The 17,346-nt window shown below is 44.2% G+C and overlaps 1 protein-coding gene across 3 annotated transcripts in view; it reads left to right on the forward strand.

Moving 5' to 3' along the window:
• RAB30 (RAB30, member RAS oncogene family) overlaps window positions 1-17,346 on the forward strand; it is a 75,253-nt gene that overhangs the window by 43,365 nt on the left and 14,542 nt on the right. For all 3 annotated transcript variants that reach the window (XM_036258983.1, XM_036258982.1, XM_036258984.1), the window contains one exon: window positions 15,781-15,881. In XM_036258983.1, coding sequence (XP_036114876.1) covers window positions 15,789-15,881 — 93 coding nt within the window. In that variant the 5' untranslated portion in view covers window positions 15,781-15,788. The remainder of the gene's footprint in view (window positions 1-15,780; window positions 15,882-17,346) is intronic.

Below are 17,346 nucleotides of genomic sequence, written 5' to 3' on the forward strand. Positions count from 1 at the left end.
AACTATTCTTTTCTTTTTTTTTTTTTTTACATCGACGTGAAGGGACACATCGAGTGGCTGCCACCCGCACGACCATCCAGGGCCGGGGACAAACTGCAACCAAAGTATGTGCCCTTAGCGGGAACCGAACCCGGGTCTCTCCGGACCACAGGCCGACGCTCTAACCGCTGAGCCAAACTGGCCAGGGCGGAAACTATTATTTTCTAAGTATCTGGCTTATCATAGACATTTAACAGATATTAGTTTTCTTTCTTTCTTACAGTCTGCATGCCCTGCACCCTGGACAGAGTGAAAGGTACTCTCCAGTCAGCTATGACTCTGTTTTTTCCTGAAGAAGAGGTTTAAAAAGCATTATTTTTATTTTTATTTTTTTTATCCTCACCCGAGGACATTTTTCCAGTTTTTGTATAGATAGAGTGGGAGGGAGAGAGAGGAAGAGAGAGAGAGAGAGAGAGAAACATCGTGAAAGTGACACATCAAGTGGCTGCCACCCGCACGACCAACCAGGGCCGGGGACAAACTGCAACGGAAGTACGTGCCCTTAGCGGGAACCGAACCCGGGTCTCTCTGGACCACAGGCCGACGCTCCAACCGCTGAGCCAATCCGGCCAGGGCTAAAAAGCATTATTCAGTAAAGAGTCAACATAAGCTTGTCCAGAACCATTGCTAATGTCTCTCCTGTCCTCATCCCCCAACACACACACAGACATTGTATTATAACAAGGTTTGGCTTTCTCTTGGGAAATTATAATTTTCTTCTTCTCTTTTTGGTTATATGATCTTTGCCAATTAATTCTCCATAGGATCACAGTGTTTTGGGATTTGATTTCCTCTTCTGTTGTTTAGGTTCTCTGAAAAGTATTCCCAGCTTTTGTGTGTTCTGATCACTTTTTCTTTTGCATTTATTTAATAAATATAGGGTGTCCCCAAAATATATATACAACTTTGGATAATTGTAAAGCCAGTGTTCACTAAAATACATTTCATTTTTAAGATGTCATAGAATCTGCAGACACCCTGTATACATTTTTTTGGGACACCCTGTATTTAGGCTCAACTGAGTGCCAGGCAATGGGAATACAGACAGGAATTCACAGGGGCCCTGTCCTGAAGGTCTCATGGGGAAATCAGAATACAGGAGCCAGTGAGGATAATAAAGTGTCCGTGGAGAGAGTCTCCTTAGAACATAGTGCAAGAACAAAGGTGTGAGTGGCTAACTCACATGGAGGGACAAGGAAGGTTTCAGAGATTTGTGGTTTCTCACCAGACAGCAAGGAGAGAACGGGCGTGTGAGTGAAGGCCTGGAGGGATGAACCTGCCTCAGGGTCCACACTCGGGGCCCAGAGTGGCTGTGTGGTCACAGTGGTGGTGGGAACGAGAAGGTCAGGAGGAACAAAGCCAGAGAGAGGAGCAGGGGCTGAGTCGGGATTGCTCCGTGTGCCCCGCTAGGGAAGGTGAACTTTCTCCAGCAACAGGGATAGGAGCGGCACGTCACATTAGTTGAGCGCTTCTTCCATGGCAGGGTCACTTCTTCATGCTGCATTGTATTCATTCCTTCAGTTGCACAACCGCCTTAGGAGTAGGTACTGTTATCCTTTTTACAAATGAAGAAACTTAGGCACCAAAAAGATAGGGAACTTGCCCAAAGTCACCGAAGGCAGAGGCAGGACTCAGACTCAGGCAGCTTGGCCCCTTGACACCAGCGTGCTGTGCTTCCTCTCAGGTGGTTTTGTAGGCAGCAGGGAGCCCTGACAGACATTTAAGTGTGGGAGTGACATGGTCAGATTAGTTCTTTGGAAAGGTTGCCGTGGAGTCACATAGCCTTTTGTACAGAGGTTGTTTTCTAAAAGCATCTAAGGCAAAAAGCGCAGTTACATTTGTCCTTGAAGTGAGGAGTGTCTCTCCGAGGGAGGTTGGCTATGTCAGTGGTGGCATCTCATGTCTCGGCCCAACACAGCAGCTTTCCCGCAGCCGGAACAGAGGGCAGGCTCTGGTACACATGCATGTGGGAGATGAATAGTCGGTTTGTCTTGAGGGACCCTGTTGTCTGAAAAGCACAAAGCATCACACTCCTATGGAAACTGAGCCCCTCAGTGGTGACAGCAGGCTCAGCCATACCTGTCACCATCTCAGGGCCCACACTCAGCCCCCCTTTCCCCTTCTCCAGGGCCCACACTCAGCCCCCCTTTCCCCTTCTCCAGGGCCCACACTCAGCCCCCCTTTCCCCTTCTCCAGGGCCCACACTCAGCCCCCCTTTCCCCTTCTCCAGGGCCCACACTCAGCCCCCCTTTCCCCTTCTCCAGGGCCCACACTCAGCCCCCCTTTCCCCTTCTCCAGGGCCCACACTCAGCCCCCCTTTCCCCTTCTCCAGGGCCCACACTCAGCCCCCCTTTCCCCTTCTCCAGGGCCTACACTCAGCCCCCCTTTCCCTTTCTTCATGGCCCACACTTACTTAATGGGCAGCAGAGCTTAAGTGTTGCTTAGAATAGTGATTTTTCCTGTCCCAGTTTCTCTCCCAGGGGGAGTGGCATGGATGTAAGTTAGGCCTGTGCACGATGATAGCAGAGTGGATGGTCTGCATATGAGTGGGGATGTTGGAAGAAGGCAGAGAGAGCAGGCAGCGCAGGACAGCTACAGCCCAGGTATGACAGGCTGGCTCGGTGAAGGTCAGGGCAGGTGCACAGGAGAATATGGACATAAGAGATGTAAAGGACGTTAAATATTGTGGACTCAGGAACTAATTTGTTTTTCAAGCTTTGTTACCTTCAGGCTTTTTCTGATCTGAAAACATAGTTCATCAGTGTATCTCTGTTTTCCATCTGGTAAAATCCTCCTAATTTCCAACTACGTGCACTTTAGTAACACATGCTCCTGGCTTATGGCTCCTGAAATAGGCTTAAGAGTCTGCTGCAAGCATTAGGAACTTTGATCAATCTGTCTATTCTGTCACAGTGGTGCAATATTTCTGCCTTTTTTTATTGTTGTTGCAAACAGACATTATATTAGGTCAGTTCTCTTGACAAAACTTGAAAAAACCACACGATGTTTTCTCTTACAGGTCTTACATTAAGCTCACTGATTTTGAAATGATTTTGTAACTACTTTAAAGAAAACTTGAACATGATTACAGTGATAAAATCCAAACCATCCCACCCAGTGCACAGGAAAAAGAGACAGGGAGAGGCACATGAAAATACTGATAATGATCGTGTTCCTTTTGGTAATTTATCCTCTCCCTCGCTGTGTTTTTTTTTTTTTTATCTTTACCCGAGGACATTTTTTTTTTTTTGTTCCGATAGAGTGGGAGAGAGAGAGTGAGGAAGAGAGAGAGAGAAACATCAATGTGAAAGGTACACATCAAGTGGCTGCCACCCGCACAATCCAACCAGGGCCAGGGACAAACTGTAACCGAGATATGTGCCCTTAGCGGGAACCGAACCCGGGTCTCTCCGAACCACAGGCCAATGCTGTAACTGCTGAGCCAAACCGACCAGGGCCCCCTTGCTGTGTTTTCTACGTTTTAAAATAATGTGTCTGTGGTACATGCAAAATGTTAAAAACTTGTTTAAAAAGGACAAAACTTAAAAAATAATAAGCTCCCTGTAATCCCATAATCCTAAAACAGCACATGTTCTTACTTTGAAGTGCCATTGTTCACGTGCTTGTTTTCCGTAGCTCTGGTCCTGAAATGCGGCTCTGTGCATTCTTTTTATTTTACAGCCTGCCGCCAACATTATTCCATATTTGTTCATAGTGTTCATAATTGGCATTTCTAACAGCTGCCCTGCATTCCAGGGTGCTGATGTTCCACACTGACCTGTCCCTTGTTGGACATTTGGACTGTTTCCAGTTCTCTTGATAAGAGGTAATGAGCATTTTTGTTCACTTAGCATTTTGAGTTTGTTCGGTTCTTTCCTGAAAGTGAATTCCCAGCAGTGAGCTCAGTGCATGAAGGCTTTGACCTCTCTAAGGGCTTTGGTTTGTACCAAGTAAAGTCATGATTTCTGGAGGAGCCTGCTGAATGTGGGTGGTCACTGGCTGTATACGTGTGTGTCTGTCTCATGTTTCCCTTACCAGTATTGAGTCCCTGTGATATTCAGTAAAGGATATTGTTTCTAAATTCCATATTTATTGAAGAAAATTTAAAGATACGTAAATATATAAAATAGGAAATAAATTATCCATAAATCCCACCACCCAGAGGTAAGCATTTTTAAAATGCCCAGCCAATGTGGTGAAGTGGATTGAGCATTGTCCCCTGGACTGAGAGGTCCCAGTTCGATTCTTGGTCAGGGTACATCCCAGGTTGTGGGCTCAATTCCCAGTAGGGGGAGTGCAGGAGGCAGCTGATCAATTCTTCTCTCTCACACCAATGTTTCTAACTCTCTCTCCCTTTCTCTTTCTCTAAAAACTCAATAAAAACATATTAAAAATAAATTAAAAATGTATTTCCTGCCTGCGCCGGTTTGGCTCAGCAGTTAGAGAATCGGCCCGCGGTCCAGAGAGCCCTGGGATCAGTTCCTGATGAGGGCATGTACCTCGGTTGAAGTTTGTCCCCAACGGGAGGTAGTCACTTGATGTGTACCTTTCACATCGATGTTTCTCTCTCTCTCTCTCTCCCACTCTATCTGAACAAAAAATGAAAAAATGTCCTTGGGTGAGGATAAAAAAAAAAAGTATTTCCTCCCAGGTATAGATTTCATCATGTTACATCATGTGGCTCTATGAAGGTATAATCTCTCTTCTGATGAATGGAGGTTTACTCCTATCTCCATTTGTGGGGTTTATTTTAAGTAATACTGGAGTGAACTTTCTTGTGAAGAAATCTCTGTGCACATCTTGGAAGCATTCCTTAGGAAAAGTCTTCCAAGCAGAATTATGAGGTCGAAAAGTATGCACATTGTTAAGGCTTTTGATGAAAATGGAAAACTTGCTATTGAGGAAGGCTGTGCCGTGTTATACTTCACCTGATTAGAAGTATACAGGAGACAGGCTGGGTGACGGCTGACGAGGGCCTGGGCCAGGTGGGTGCGGCAGAGACCAGCTGGAGCAGAGGGGGAATTCAAGCAACATTTCTGAAAGAAAATCTGTGGACCTTCATGGCAGATGGCTTTTGGCATGCTGTGTGTGTGTGTGTGGGGGGGGGGGGGGACCATGTTGAGAAAGAATTTCTACCTGTCTTTCACATTGGAATTTGCCAAGATGCAGATTAGACCATTAGAAAAGCACTTCAAACCTGAGGTGCTGTGTAAATGTGAAAGCTCATTGATAGGAACAATAACTGAGAAATCCCTCCCAACAGCACTGACTCAAGGATTAAATGGGCAGGTGTGTGTAGAGCTCCTATCTAGACAGATAGTCATTCTCATGGAAGCTGCTCAAACTCGGGCGAATTCCTACATTTTATCCTCATCCATGTGAGTCCCAGAGCATGTGGACACCTTCTTCCCTTTTACTTTCTCCTGCTTCCAGTGCGTAAGGAATCTGTGTGAACAGCTGAAAGAGGTTCAGACTCCTGGCAGGGAAGGAGATACCTCTGTCCTTGGTAGGCCTTGGGTCCCTGGGGAGGAGGGAAGCCTGGAGCCCACTGTAGGCGGCAGCCCTGACCTCTGACTGCCTGGCCAGGCTACACTGTGTGCTCAGCCCCCGGGGGAGGAGACTGAAGATGCTGATAAGGAGGTCCTTCCGGCCTGCCAGACGGGGGCAGGAAAGCTTCTGCAGAGGAAAGATTAGACACAGTCCCTGATTTAGAGAACGAGGAGAGCCACAGGACAAACACTGCCCCCCCCTCTTTGCTGGTGGTATTATTTTTGGAGGAGGACAACAAAGGGGACCTGGCCTGCTTGTGCAGGAGACGGAAACAGCAAGTTGGGTCTGGAAGGGCCTTTTTAAAGATCAGTTCAACAAACATGATTTGCAGACAGAATCTCTCCATCTTGGAAAGGGCTTAATGAGTGGGAAGGGTATCTTCCTTTTCCCGGGGAAACAAGGTGCTAGTATTTCCAGGAGCATCCACTTCTCTCTGTCAAGCACCTGCGCCCTAGTGCTACGGTACAAAACCAATGAGCTCTGCCTGGGGAGTTAACTGAGCGGGGGGGTCCAGTGCAGGGCCCTCCCTTCTCCTCTCGGTAGGAAACCAAATCTGTGCTCAGTGCAGTGACACCTTCTCCCTATGGAAGGACAGAGTACTATTACTCCAACAATCTGAATCAGACATTTGCTTCAGATAATGCTGATGAAACACTGTTTCAAGGAATAATTTTCTATTTCCTTACATGTCTGATATCCCAAATGTATTTTGTATTTCTAGGAAATAGGAAAATAGAGAAGACAATATATACAAAGAATAAAATAAGATAGTTTGCTGTTTTACTTTTTGAAAATAATACTGTGGAAGTCTTAGGCTTACTTTATTATTATTATTATTATTATTATTATTATTATTTTACATGTCTTTAAAAATATCCCCAAGGACTGCTTTCGAACTCCCTGTCATCTCTGGGTCCATGCCAGCCTCTCTGGTGGTTGTGCTGTGTCCTTGCTCAGTAGGGAGTTGTCTCCACAGACCTTATTTGTCCTAGCAGCAGCTCTGATGTAGCGTCAGGGGACCCCTGAGTGCTCTCCTGGTTGTTGCTGGCACGCTGCATGGCCCGAGGCAAGACACTCTTTTTTTTTTTATCCTCACCCGAGGATATTTTTCCTTTTTTTTTTTTTTTTTTTGTACAGATAGAGTGGGAGGGAAAGAGAGAAACATCGACGTGAAGGGACACATCGAGTGGCTGCCACCCGCATGACCAACCAGGGCCGGGGACAAACTGCAACCGAAGTACGTGCCCTTAGCGGGAACCGAACCCGGGTCTCTCCGGACCGCAGGTCAACGCTCTAACCGCTGAGCCAAACCAGCCAGGGCAAGACACTCTTTTGATTTCAAATTCATTTCTATAAAATGGGGAGAAAAGGGCTCCTTCTGCTTCTTTAGGAAGATTGTGTGTCAGAGTGCAGTGAGAGTAATTTCTGAGAGTTTTATATTTATTTGTGACACAAATAAGCTATTGTTCTACCTATTGGTTTTGGCTGTCATATGGTGGGTACTTGGTTTGGAGGGAAGTTGGCATGAAAGAATGAATCTACTATGCAGGGATTTGCTGTGCTGAGATATGGTTTAATAGAGAAGCAGTGGTACATTCACCATTAACTGGAAAAAGCCACCTGAGTCTGGGTGGGACAGTCCTTCCGTGTCATGTGAAAGGGTGCAGCAGGAAGGCAAAGAAAAAGACAGAAATAGAGCACCCCAAACAGATTGTTTTTAAAAAGCCCTCTCTCACTGTATTAAGAAAACTGGCTTGACTTTTCAGCACTATTATAGACTGAATAGAAGGTTAGAGTATAATTGGTTAAGAGTTGGAGGTTATCTTCCTTCTTAGAAAGAGCTAGATACTATAGCCTCTCCAGAGGCAAACACTGTTGCCAGTTTTCTTTTGTATCCTTCCAGAGATCCTTCATGTGTATACAGATATATAATGATATGCCTCCCTTTTCATACTATACACGTCACTTTCCACCTTCCTTTTTTCACTTAACACGCATTGCAGATGTCCATAGTAGACTGTGGGGTACACTGATGTATAGTTTCCACAATCTGTACAACCGTTTTCCTCCTGCTGGACTCTTCGGTTGTTTCATATTTGCTATTGCAAACACTGTTGTAATAAATATCCTACTCCACGTGTCCCTGCACACATGTGTGAGTAAAGTGTAGGATCGATTCCTAGTAGTGTAATTGCTGGTCAGAGGGTTCATAATAGCCTTTTTGTTTTAAGACAGTATTGCCCTCCATAAAGGTGGTGTTGATTTACCTCCCACCACCAGTGTACCAGGGCCCCATTGCTCCATAGTCTCTCCAGTAACAGGATGAACTTTGCCAGTCTGCACAGAAAAATGGTTTCTTATTAAACATTCATTATAGTTTTCATTATAAAGTATAATTTATATTTAAAATTAAAATATATAATTATAATTTATAATTATGAATTATAAGTTTATTAGAGTTTGATTTACTCTATGAGTGAGGCTGATCATTTAAAAAATATTTAAGTGCCATTTTAATTTCCTGTCCTGTAAACTATCTGCTCATGTCCTTTGACCATTTTTTCTGTTGGATTATTCAATTTTTCTTATTGATTTCTAGGAACTCTTTATGCATTTAAGGAGGTTAGCCCTTAGTTATATGTATTTCAGATATTTTAATCAGTTCTTCTTTTTTGTTTTGCTGTGCAGAATTTTAAAAAATTTTAATTAGTCACATTGGTCAATCTCTTTATTTTATGGTCTTGATTTTGAGTAATTCTTAGAAGATCATCCCTACTTTAAGATTTTGTGTGTATATCATGCTTTCTTATGGTACTTTCATGTTTTTTTTTTTTGTTTTTTTTTTTTAATCCAGATCTTTATCTGGAATTTATTTTAGCATAAAGAATGAGAGAGAATTCCAATTTAACTTTTTCCCAGAAAGATGTGGGTTTTGAATTGTGCACTTTTACTCACTAGCTGTGTGATTTTGAGCAAATTAATTAATCTCTCTGAACTTCAATTTCCTTATTTGTATAATGGGAATAATAATAATAATAATACCTACCTAATGAGGATGTTGAAAAGGTTAAGTAAGATGATATATGGAAAACATTTAGCATAGTTCCTGGCACACATTACGTGTTCAAATTATGGTCCAAATACTCAGGAACCTGGTACTACATAGTGTGTTCCAGCAAAGGGGAGAAGTTCTAGGTGGCTAGGATACAGAGGTCACCTTGCAGCTCACTAGGATATGATTTAAGGTGAGGTACTTTATCACCTAAATCCTCAGTTTCCTTACCTGCATATTAAATAAGAACCAATCATGAGATCATTGGTAGGTCCGGATGAGATCTCAGCTGTGAAAGCATTGTGTAAGCTGTAAGGGACCATATAAAAAGGCTGGCGATTACGGCCTGGTGAATGAGGAGCAGCCACAGTACAGGTGGGTGTTTGACGTTCCTGGCTGAGGAGCATAATTACCTTGCAATAACATGAAATTAACAGCTGATGGAAAGCAAGTGAGCTTGCAGCAGTTGATTATAGTAATGTTCAGTAATTGCCTTCTAGTAATTAAGCAATAATGAGCTTCCTGAGACAGAACCTTGTTAGAGCGAAAGATGGATCAAACGCTTTCAATTCAATGCATACATCTTGAGCACAGCAGTGGGACATGCAGACATGAGTGTCTTGTTGAAATGTGCTTCTTGTCCTTAAGGACAGCAGGGGTATTAGACATGTAGAACACTGCCCCCTCCACCAGGCAGGTGCACACGCCTAGATGTACTTGGAGGAAGGCCCACAGCACTCTGGGGTTGTCCAGGAGGGAGACTTCACCTGCAGAGCCCCGTATGAGCTGGTCCCCAAAGTGTGGTCCAGCATCTAGCCCCAGCTCAGTAATGCCTTCTTCAGTTTTTGTTGCCCTTTTTTATTCCGTTTGGTTGTTTTGGATTCCTCAGGCATATCCTGTTTTTTATGCTTTGGCCCCCCCCCCCCCCCCCCAGCTTCTGGGTGTGCCTGGTGTTGTGTTCAGGGCCTCTGTTTCTACTAGACTTGCTGACTCAAGTTTTCCCTGGGCAGGGTTGCCGAATAAAATCTAGGATGCCCAGTTAAATTTGAATTTCAGATAACTAATGATTTTTTTGTGTTAGTATGTCTCACATAGTATTTGGGTTACACTTTTTGTTTTGTTAATCCTTACCCGAGGATATTTTTCCTTTTTTTTTTTTTAAGAGTGGAAGGGAGGCAGGGGAGAAAGAGAGAGAAACATTAATGTGAGGGAGACACATCGATTGGCTGCCTCCTGCACGACCTCGACTGGGGCCAGGGATTGAACCTGCAACCCAGGTACGTGCCCTTGACTGGGAATTGAACCCGAGACCCTTTGGTCTGCGGGCTAATGTTCTAATGTCAAGCCAAACCGGCCAGGGAAGGTCACACTTTTATACTAAAAAAGTATTCATATGTCCATGTCATATTTGGAACAAACATATTAAAATTTATTTATTGCTATCTGAAATTAAAATTTAACTGGGTGTCCTCTTCCTCCTTTTTTCCCTCCCTCCCTCTTTCCCTTCCTTCCTTGTTTTCTTCCTTCCTTCTTCTAGCAGTCATACCTGGGTGGTCCTGATTTCAAATGCTATAACATAGCATTTACCATACTAATGCTTCATGGAGCCCTAGTAGCAAAGGGCATTAAAAGGTGTTATAGGAGAAAAGAATTCTGAGCTAAAATCATGCTTGGTAAATCCTGTATTAAACAAAGTTAACCACTTGGTAAATCCTGGATTAAACAAAGTTAACCAGTTTTCTTCACAATGGGAATTTTCAGAACCTTCTAAATCTGCAACATTGGGTTGTGGTATGTAGTATTTCTCAAGGGTAGGTCGCTGTTCTCTCCTACCCCATTCCTGAGTAGTTAGGGCTATAGGAGCAAGTGTTGAATGGATGCTGACAGTCTCTGTTTGTAGACCATAAGTTCTGATATTGGATTTTGGGAAAATACCTCTCTATAGAAAAAACAACAACACAACTTTGTATAATGTTGTCATTCTGGTTTTGTTTTAAAAAGCTGTAAATTTAAAAAATACATGCATAGATGTAAGTATATGTAAATAAAAAAAACTAGAAGAAAGGGGGTGAGGATATAGGAGGGATAAATGGTGATGGAAGGAGACTTGGGGTGGTGAACACACAATATAGTATACAGATGATGTGTTGTGGGATTGTGCATCTGAAACCTGTATAAGTTTGTTAACCAGTCTCACCTCAATAAATTCAATACAAAGGAAAAAAATAAAAACTAGAAGGATGTATACCAAAATGTTAGCTGTCATTATCTCCAGTAGGGGGTGTGGATAGGGAAAGATTTTAGGTGATTTGCTTTCCTTTTCATTTGGCTGTGTGTTATGTAATCCATACTATGTGATTCTTGTCAGAGGGTTAAAAATTTTTATTTTATTTTAAAAAGGGTCACTCTTCCAGGTGTTATTTTATTTGCCTCCCAGGCCACTCAGTGATAGAGATTCTAATATTATCCCCATTTTATGGAGGAGGAAACTTGACACAGCTCTGTGACAGACTTGGGTCTCCTGGTTTCACATTCATGCTGCCTCTGTGGGATAAGAGAATGGCAGCACACCCTGTCCTGGGGAGGGGTTGTGGTGTCTGTCCACCCAGCCCCCTCATTTTACAGACCATGGTTGAGACCCTGAAAGGGAAAAGGACCTGTGTGAGGCATATGGTTTTTGAATAAGGACGTGCTCTGAAATTATTTTTTTCTTGGACAGGGTCTGGGGACCAGAAGGCAGGGTAAGGATCTGGCCATCTCTTCACCAGAAGGCTTGACTTTATGTTATCCTAGACCAAAAGGGCAAAGGGGAAAATGTTCTGATATGTAACAGTGGAATATAGTTTTGTTTTTAAAAAGGTCACTTTGAGCCCTGGCCGGTTTGGCTTAGAGGTTAGAGTGTCGGCCTGCAGACCAGAGAGTCCCGGGTTCGGTTCCCGCTAGGGGCATGTACCTTAGTTGCAGTTTGTCCCCAGCCCTGGTTAGGGTTGTGTGGGTGGCAACCAGTGGATGTGTCTCTCTCACATCGATGTTTCTCTCCCCTCACCACTCTCCCTCCCACTCTGAGTGAGGTTTAAAAAATAAATAAATAAAAAATAAAAAGGTCACTTTGATAAATGATTTATGTTGCCAAATCACATTACTTAGATTTTTTTTCTTTTTAAGCTTTGCAAAGTACATATTTCCTATATCTTTTTTTGTTGTTGTTGTTCAGATAGAGTGGGAGGGAGAGAGAGAGAGAGAAACATCGATGTGAAAGGGCCACATCGAGTGGCTGCCACCCGCACGACCCAACCAGGGCTGGGGACAAACTGCAACCCGGGTCTCTCTGGACCGCAGGCCAACGCTCTAACTGCTGAGCCAAACCGGCCAGGGCTCCTATATCTTTTTAAAACGAATTTTTTCTTTGTCTAATTTTCCTTTTTTGACTCTTAGGCATATCTCCACTTATTTAGAGCTCTTGTAGTGATTATATTATTTGAGGTTTTGCTTGTTTATCCGAGAACCTTGTGCCTGGTACTTAGTCGTGTGGATGAATGATAACTGAATTGTGGGTGTGGTATGCAGGAAAAAGTCTGGGTCCAGCTCCCAATAGAAACCTGACCTTGAGGGCACAGTGAGGAGCAGTGCTTGTGTGGTCTGTAGTCAGTGTGTGACCCTATCAATGTGGGGGTGCTGCTTCCAGTGCAGGGAGATTCTAGAGCACTGTAGTTCAAAGGGGCTGGGGCCCATTCAGCTGAGCCCTCGTGGCAGAGTAGTGCTGTCAACCATGAGGCAAGGGGCCGTGGCATGGTATTTCAGGAGTTGGGCTTTGGAGTTTGCTGGATCTGGGTTTGAATCTTGGTCCTATGATGAACTAGCTGTACGTGTTTAGGATAACCTCTCTGTGCCCCAGTTTCATCTTCTGAAAGCTAGGGATGATAATAGTCCCTACCTTACAGGATTGTTGTGAGGATTAAATGAGTGAATACATGTAGAAGAGAACCTGACACATCATAAACACTGAATAAGTGTCAGCTATTATTATTATTAACAATAATAGAATATAAAATTCCTAGAATAGTGCTTGGCCAGTGGCATATCCTGGCACGTGTTTGCTTCCCAGACAAGGTGTGACTTTGTTGTCCATTTAGGGCTGGTTGTAGCTGACTGCTTCTGAATGGGTTTCCCTGCCTGGGAAGCTGCCTCATGGTGATCCATGCTGCCCGAACTGTTACATTACTTACCCAACAAAAGGGCTTCCTCAGACTGTAGTTTCCAGAGAATTCTGAGCTTTTCATTCAGCATTGTGTTTCTATTAGAAATAGAACAGTAACCGCAGCAGGTACCCTGGAGTTTACAGTCTGGCCTTAGCCCCAGACAGCCTGCATTTTTAAAGATTCCCAACACTCTCCCCCCCAGATGTTTATTTGAAAACACATTCGACAGAGCATTAAAGTAATTTCTTCTAGAAAGAAGAAGGGCCTTGATTTTTAGTCTGTGGCTCGCTCCAGGTGATATCTATGTGAGACTTGATGATGAACACTGACTCAACGTGTCACCTTCCTTTGCTGAAGGTGCAGGATTTGGGCACCGTTAACCTGCTCGTGGGAGTCCTGTTTCCCAGGCCTTTGTATTTGGATGCTGTCCTCTGGATTCTGCTTGTTTCTTTGACCTCTGCCAAAGATGGAGAAGTAAAGGTGTGGCAAACAACCTAAGCACAGAAAAAGAATGCAGCCCGCGCGTGTGTGTGTGTGTGTGTGTGTGTGTGTGTGTGTAGGGCCAAGGTGCTGAGGCCTGATGTTGCAGTGTGAGACAGACATATTGATTAAGTACAGTGAAGCATGGTGAGTATTACTAAAGGAGAGGAGAGGGTATTATGGGAGCATGCAGCAGGGTGCCCAGCCTCCCTCACAGGTCAGAGAAGGACACTAGAGAGTGATGTGTAAGCTGAGAGCTAAAGGAGGAATACAAGTTGACTGGGCTAGGGGCAGTGTTCTGTGCAGAAGGAACAGTACATGTGAAGGTCTGAAGAGAAAATCTCATGGTGTTTAAGAAACTGAAGAAGTCTAGTGAGCCCAGGCATGGTGAGAGATGGCACTGGCAATAATGAAGGCAGGAAGCAGATCACGGAAAATGTGAGTCACAGTGAGGATTTTGGGTGACCAAGAGCCAGATACTGTTATTAGGCTTTTTGTCAGTTACTTCAAGCACCACAACGCTGTGATATAGGTGTTTTGTTGGTGGTGAAGTTAAGAGTAAAACAATTTCACTTGCCCCAAGGCATAGACTTAGAAGGCAGTACAGTCAGAACTTGAACCCAGGATTCTCTGGCTCCAAAGCTCGAGTTTTCATGATGACACCACATCCTTCTGAACTTGAGGTCTGTCTGGCTGTTAGCTTTCTGACTTCAGGCTACCTGCTTAATTTCCTTTATCTTCAGTTTACTTACTTTTAAAATGAGTAACATAAATAAATGTTACATTTAGGCTTAGGAAAACAAGGGAAATCAACATAAAGTGCCAAGTAACTTGCCTGGCATACAGCAAGAGCAATGACTTCTTATGGACCCAGGTTCTTGACAGAAAAATGTTTTCTTTCACGTTCCCATGAACTGATGCAGAACCCCACGAGCTGCCTGCTGCATGTGGCCTGGCTGTCTGTCATCTTTCCAAGGACCAGCTGAAATGGAAATCTACATAGAAATCACCTTTGCACACAGGGAACCTACTCCTCTAGCTACCTGCCAGGTCTCGGTACCCTGGGCTCTGCTTCTGCCCTGCAACCCTGCAGTCCTTTGCCCTTCAGCTGGCTAGTGGGAGTGGCCCTGAGGCCTCTTTAGCTCTCCCAAGCATCCACGGGCTCGCTGTCATCCTTTTCCTCCTCCTCCAGAGTCCACTGGGCTTGTTATGCCTACACCTTATGAAATGAGCTTTGTTGCTAATTGACGTGAATTGAATTTTGTTTTTGTTGTTTGACTTTTCTTGTGTTGGACTTGAGGGCAGAGATGGTCTCATCTCTGTGTTTCCTATGGTAATTAGCACAGTACTATCGTAGGTACTCCACAGAGTGCAGTTGTTTTTGCTAGGATAGGGCTTTATGGATACCAAGGCTCTTTTGTATAGTTTTTTTTTTAATCTTCACAGCAGTCCTCTGAAGTAGAGTGTATAGTACTTAGCATAGTTGGGGAAACTAAGGCCTACATTTAAGCAAAATGACCATTACTTAATTCTTTAATTCTGGAATAGTCATTTACTAGGTTAACTCTGTTTCATGGGCTAGGAAAATAGAGCTAAAAGATGTAGTCCCTTCCCTCAAGGATGGGATAGACATTTAAACAAATAATTGTATATAGCAAGTAAAGTTTCAGGACAGAGGAACAATGAAGGTATTTAACTTTATTTGGGGAAGATCCGTGAGAAATTCAGAGACAAAGAGATGGTTGCATTGGGCCTGAAAGAACTGATCTCATGATGCAGAAAGAGTGGGAGGGAGGGCATCCCAGACAGAGCAAATAATTTATACCAAAGGCCATAGGAATGGAGACAGGCCCTTTGGGAGGCCCTGTAGCATCAGCGTGCTGGCAGGAGGTGGATAACAGTGAGTGGTGGTAGAAGAGAAAGATGGCAATAAACCCCACTGGTGAGACCCAATAGCCCCTAGGACTTGCAAGAAACTAAAAGGTTCCTTTCTAGTTTCTTCCCCTTCCTTCAGACTCCCAGTCCCTAGCCCTTCTTCCCAGAGGCACACAGACTGTACATAAACCACCTTGAAGCTTTGAATGGACTCTCCTTTGCCCTGCTTCCTCACACCCCCAGCTTGTCTTCACGTAGATTTGTAATCTCCTTTCCACGCAAAAACACACCTTATCTATCACATGAGTGACCTGCGACCTGACGACTTGGAAGTATAAAGGTTACTGGGTGAAAGAACATCTGTGTCACTTACTCTCTGTGGTCTGAAGTCGCTGGGAAGGAATAAAGTCCATCTGTGACCAAACACCTGTGTCGCTGGCAGTCACCAGAGGGGAGCATTAAAATGCTCCTCAAATGAGTCAGACCCACTGTTCCCGAGCAGACAGGGCCGGTGCAGCTTGAGCTCTGTGGGCAGGTCTCACCAGGCCCCCATCTCACTCTTGCCTGTGTTTGTTTGCCTTGCAGCTGTGTAAATGAGTATGGAAGATTATGATTTCCTGTTTAAAATTGTTTTGATTGGCAATGCCGGCGTGGGGAAGACGTGCCTAGTACGACGATTCACTCAGGTAAGAGAACTCAGGAGTCCAGGGTTGGCTTTCTCAGTCTGGCCTGTGGGGATAGGAGCAACCAACGGGATGTGTGACTGACCCGCGCCCGTCTCCTGGCTGCCGGTTGTTAATGCTCCCTTTGAAAGAGCTCCAGATTTGTAGCCTAGGCTAGAGCTCTTAAAACACCTCAAGGGAGCCCTGGCCGGTTTGGCTCAGCAGTTGGAGCGTTGGCCTGTGGACCAGAGAGTCCGGGGTTTGGTTCCCGCTAGGGACACGTACCAAAAAGAAAACCTCAAGGGAGCGTGGCTTTCTGTGTCACCACCACCCTCCCATGGCCCTTGTTGCTTGCTTCCTTTCACGAAAGGGGCAAGTCATTTTGTTTTCAGTGTGCAGCATCAAAACTAGATGATTAGTCCCTGGCCAGGTGGTTCAGTTGGTTGGAGCGTCGTCCTGTATACCAAAAGGTTGGGATTTGATTCCTGGTCAGGGCACATTCCTAGGTTTCAGGTTTGATCCCCGGTCGGGGTACGTACGGGACGCATCTGATAATCAATAAACATATCCTCAGGTGAGGATTAAAAAATAGATGATTAGATTAATAAATAGATTGTTAGTGAATAGTAATCTAAAGGGAGAAACAAATGAATCTGGATATCAAATTAAACCTAAACATTAATTAAAAAACAGCTCAGATACAAATTAAACAAATCAAACTCCCTGCCTTTGCCCTCTCAAATCCTCCCAGGAAACCGAGGGAATTATTTTGGTTCAGAACGAAATATGCTGATTTTTCTAGATGTGTTAAATGGAAATGAAATGAGAACAGTGAAGGACTATTTGAACTAAATAAAATGTTCCCTCTGGGTTGAGTCCTTATCTTGTGATCTAAGTACAAATTTCCTTTGGGGCTGCCCTTTTGAAAATTATTGCCAGAGATTATACACTTGTTTTCATACAGAAATTGTGGGAAATCATTCTGAGGTTGACCTTCTTTTGTGTTTTTCTGGAAAAGATATGAATGACATCCTTTTCAGGATTATCATGCAGGCATCTTGCATTGAGACTAGATCTGTCTGAGGCTAGGGCAGCCTGGTGCCGTGGAAAGGACATTGTCTTGAGAGTCAGGACAGTCCCAGCTCTGCCCTTGATCATCTGTGACCTACCCTGGTTGGGCCTCCCTGAGGCACATTAGGGGCCTGGTGAGCTCCAAGGCCCCTTGAAGCAATGACATCTGTGGTCCTGTGGAAAACTGGAGAGGCAGATTGGATAAGATAAACAGCGTTAGAACAGAGGCCCCTTTGGAAATGTCAGGGTTTTTCCCATGATAATGAACACAATAGAACTGCATTTTTTACGAAGTCTCAGCTTGTCGAAATCAAGGGTAATGAGCTAACATAGCTGGGCTCAGTCAAAACCATGGCGTCATATTGGAAACTCCAACTGGTTTTACTTCCACCTAACATTAGCTGTCTTTTCTGCTTGT

This window comes from Molossus molossus, unplaced genomic scaffold (assembly GCF_014108415.1).
Source record: "Molossus molossus isolate mMolMol1 unplaced genomic scaffold, mMolMol1.p scaffold_m16_p_13, whole genome shotgun sequence".
Classification (NCBI taxonomy): domain Eukaryota; kingdom Metazoa; phylum Chordata; class Mammalia; order Chiroptera; family Molossidae; genus Molossus; species Molossus molossus.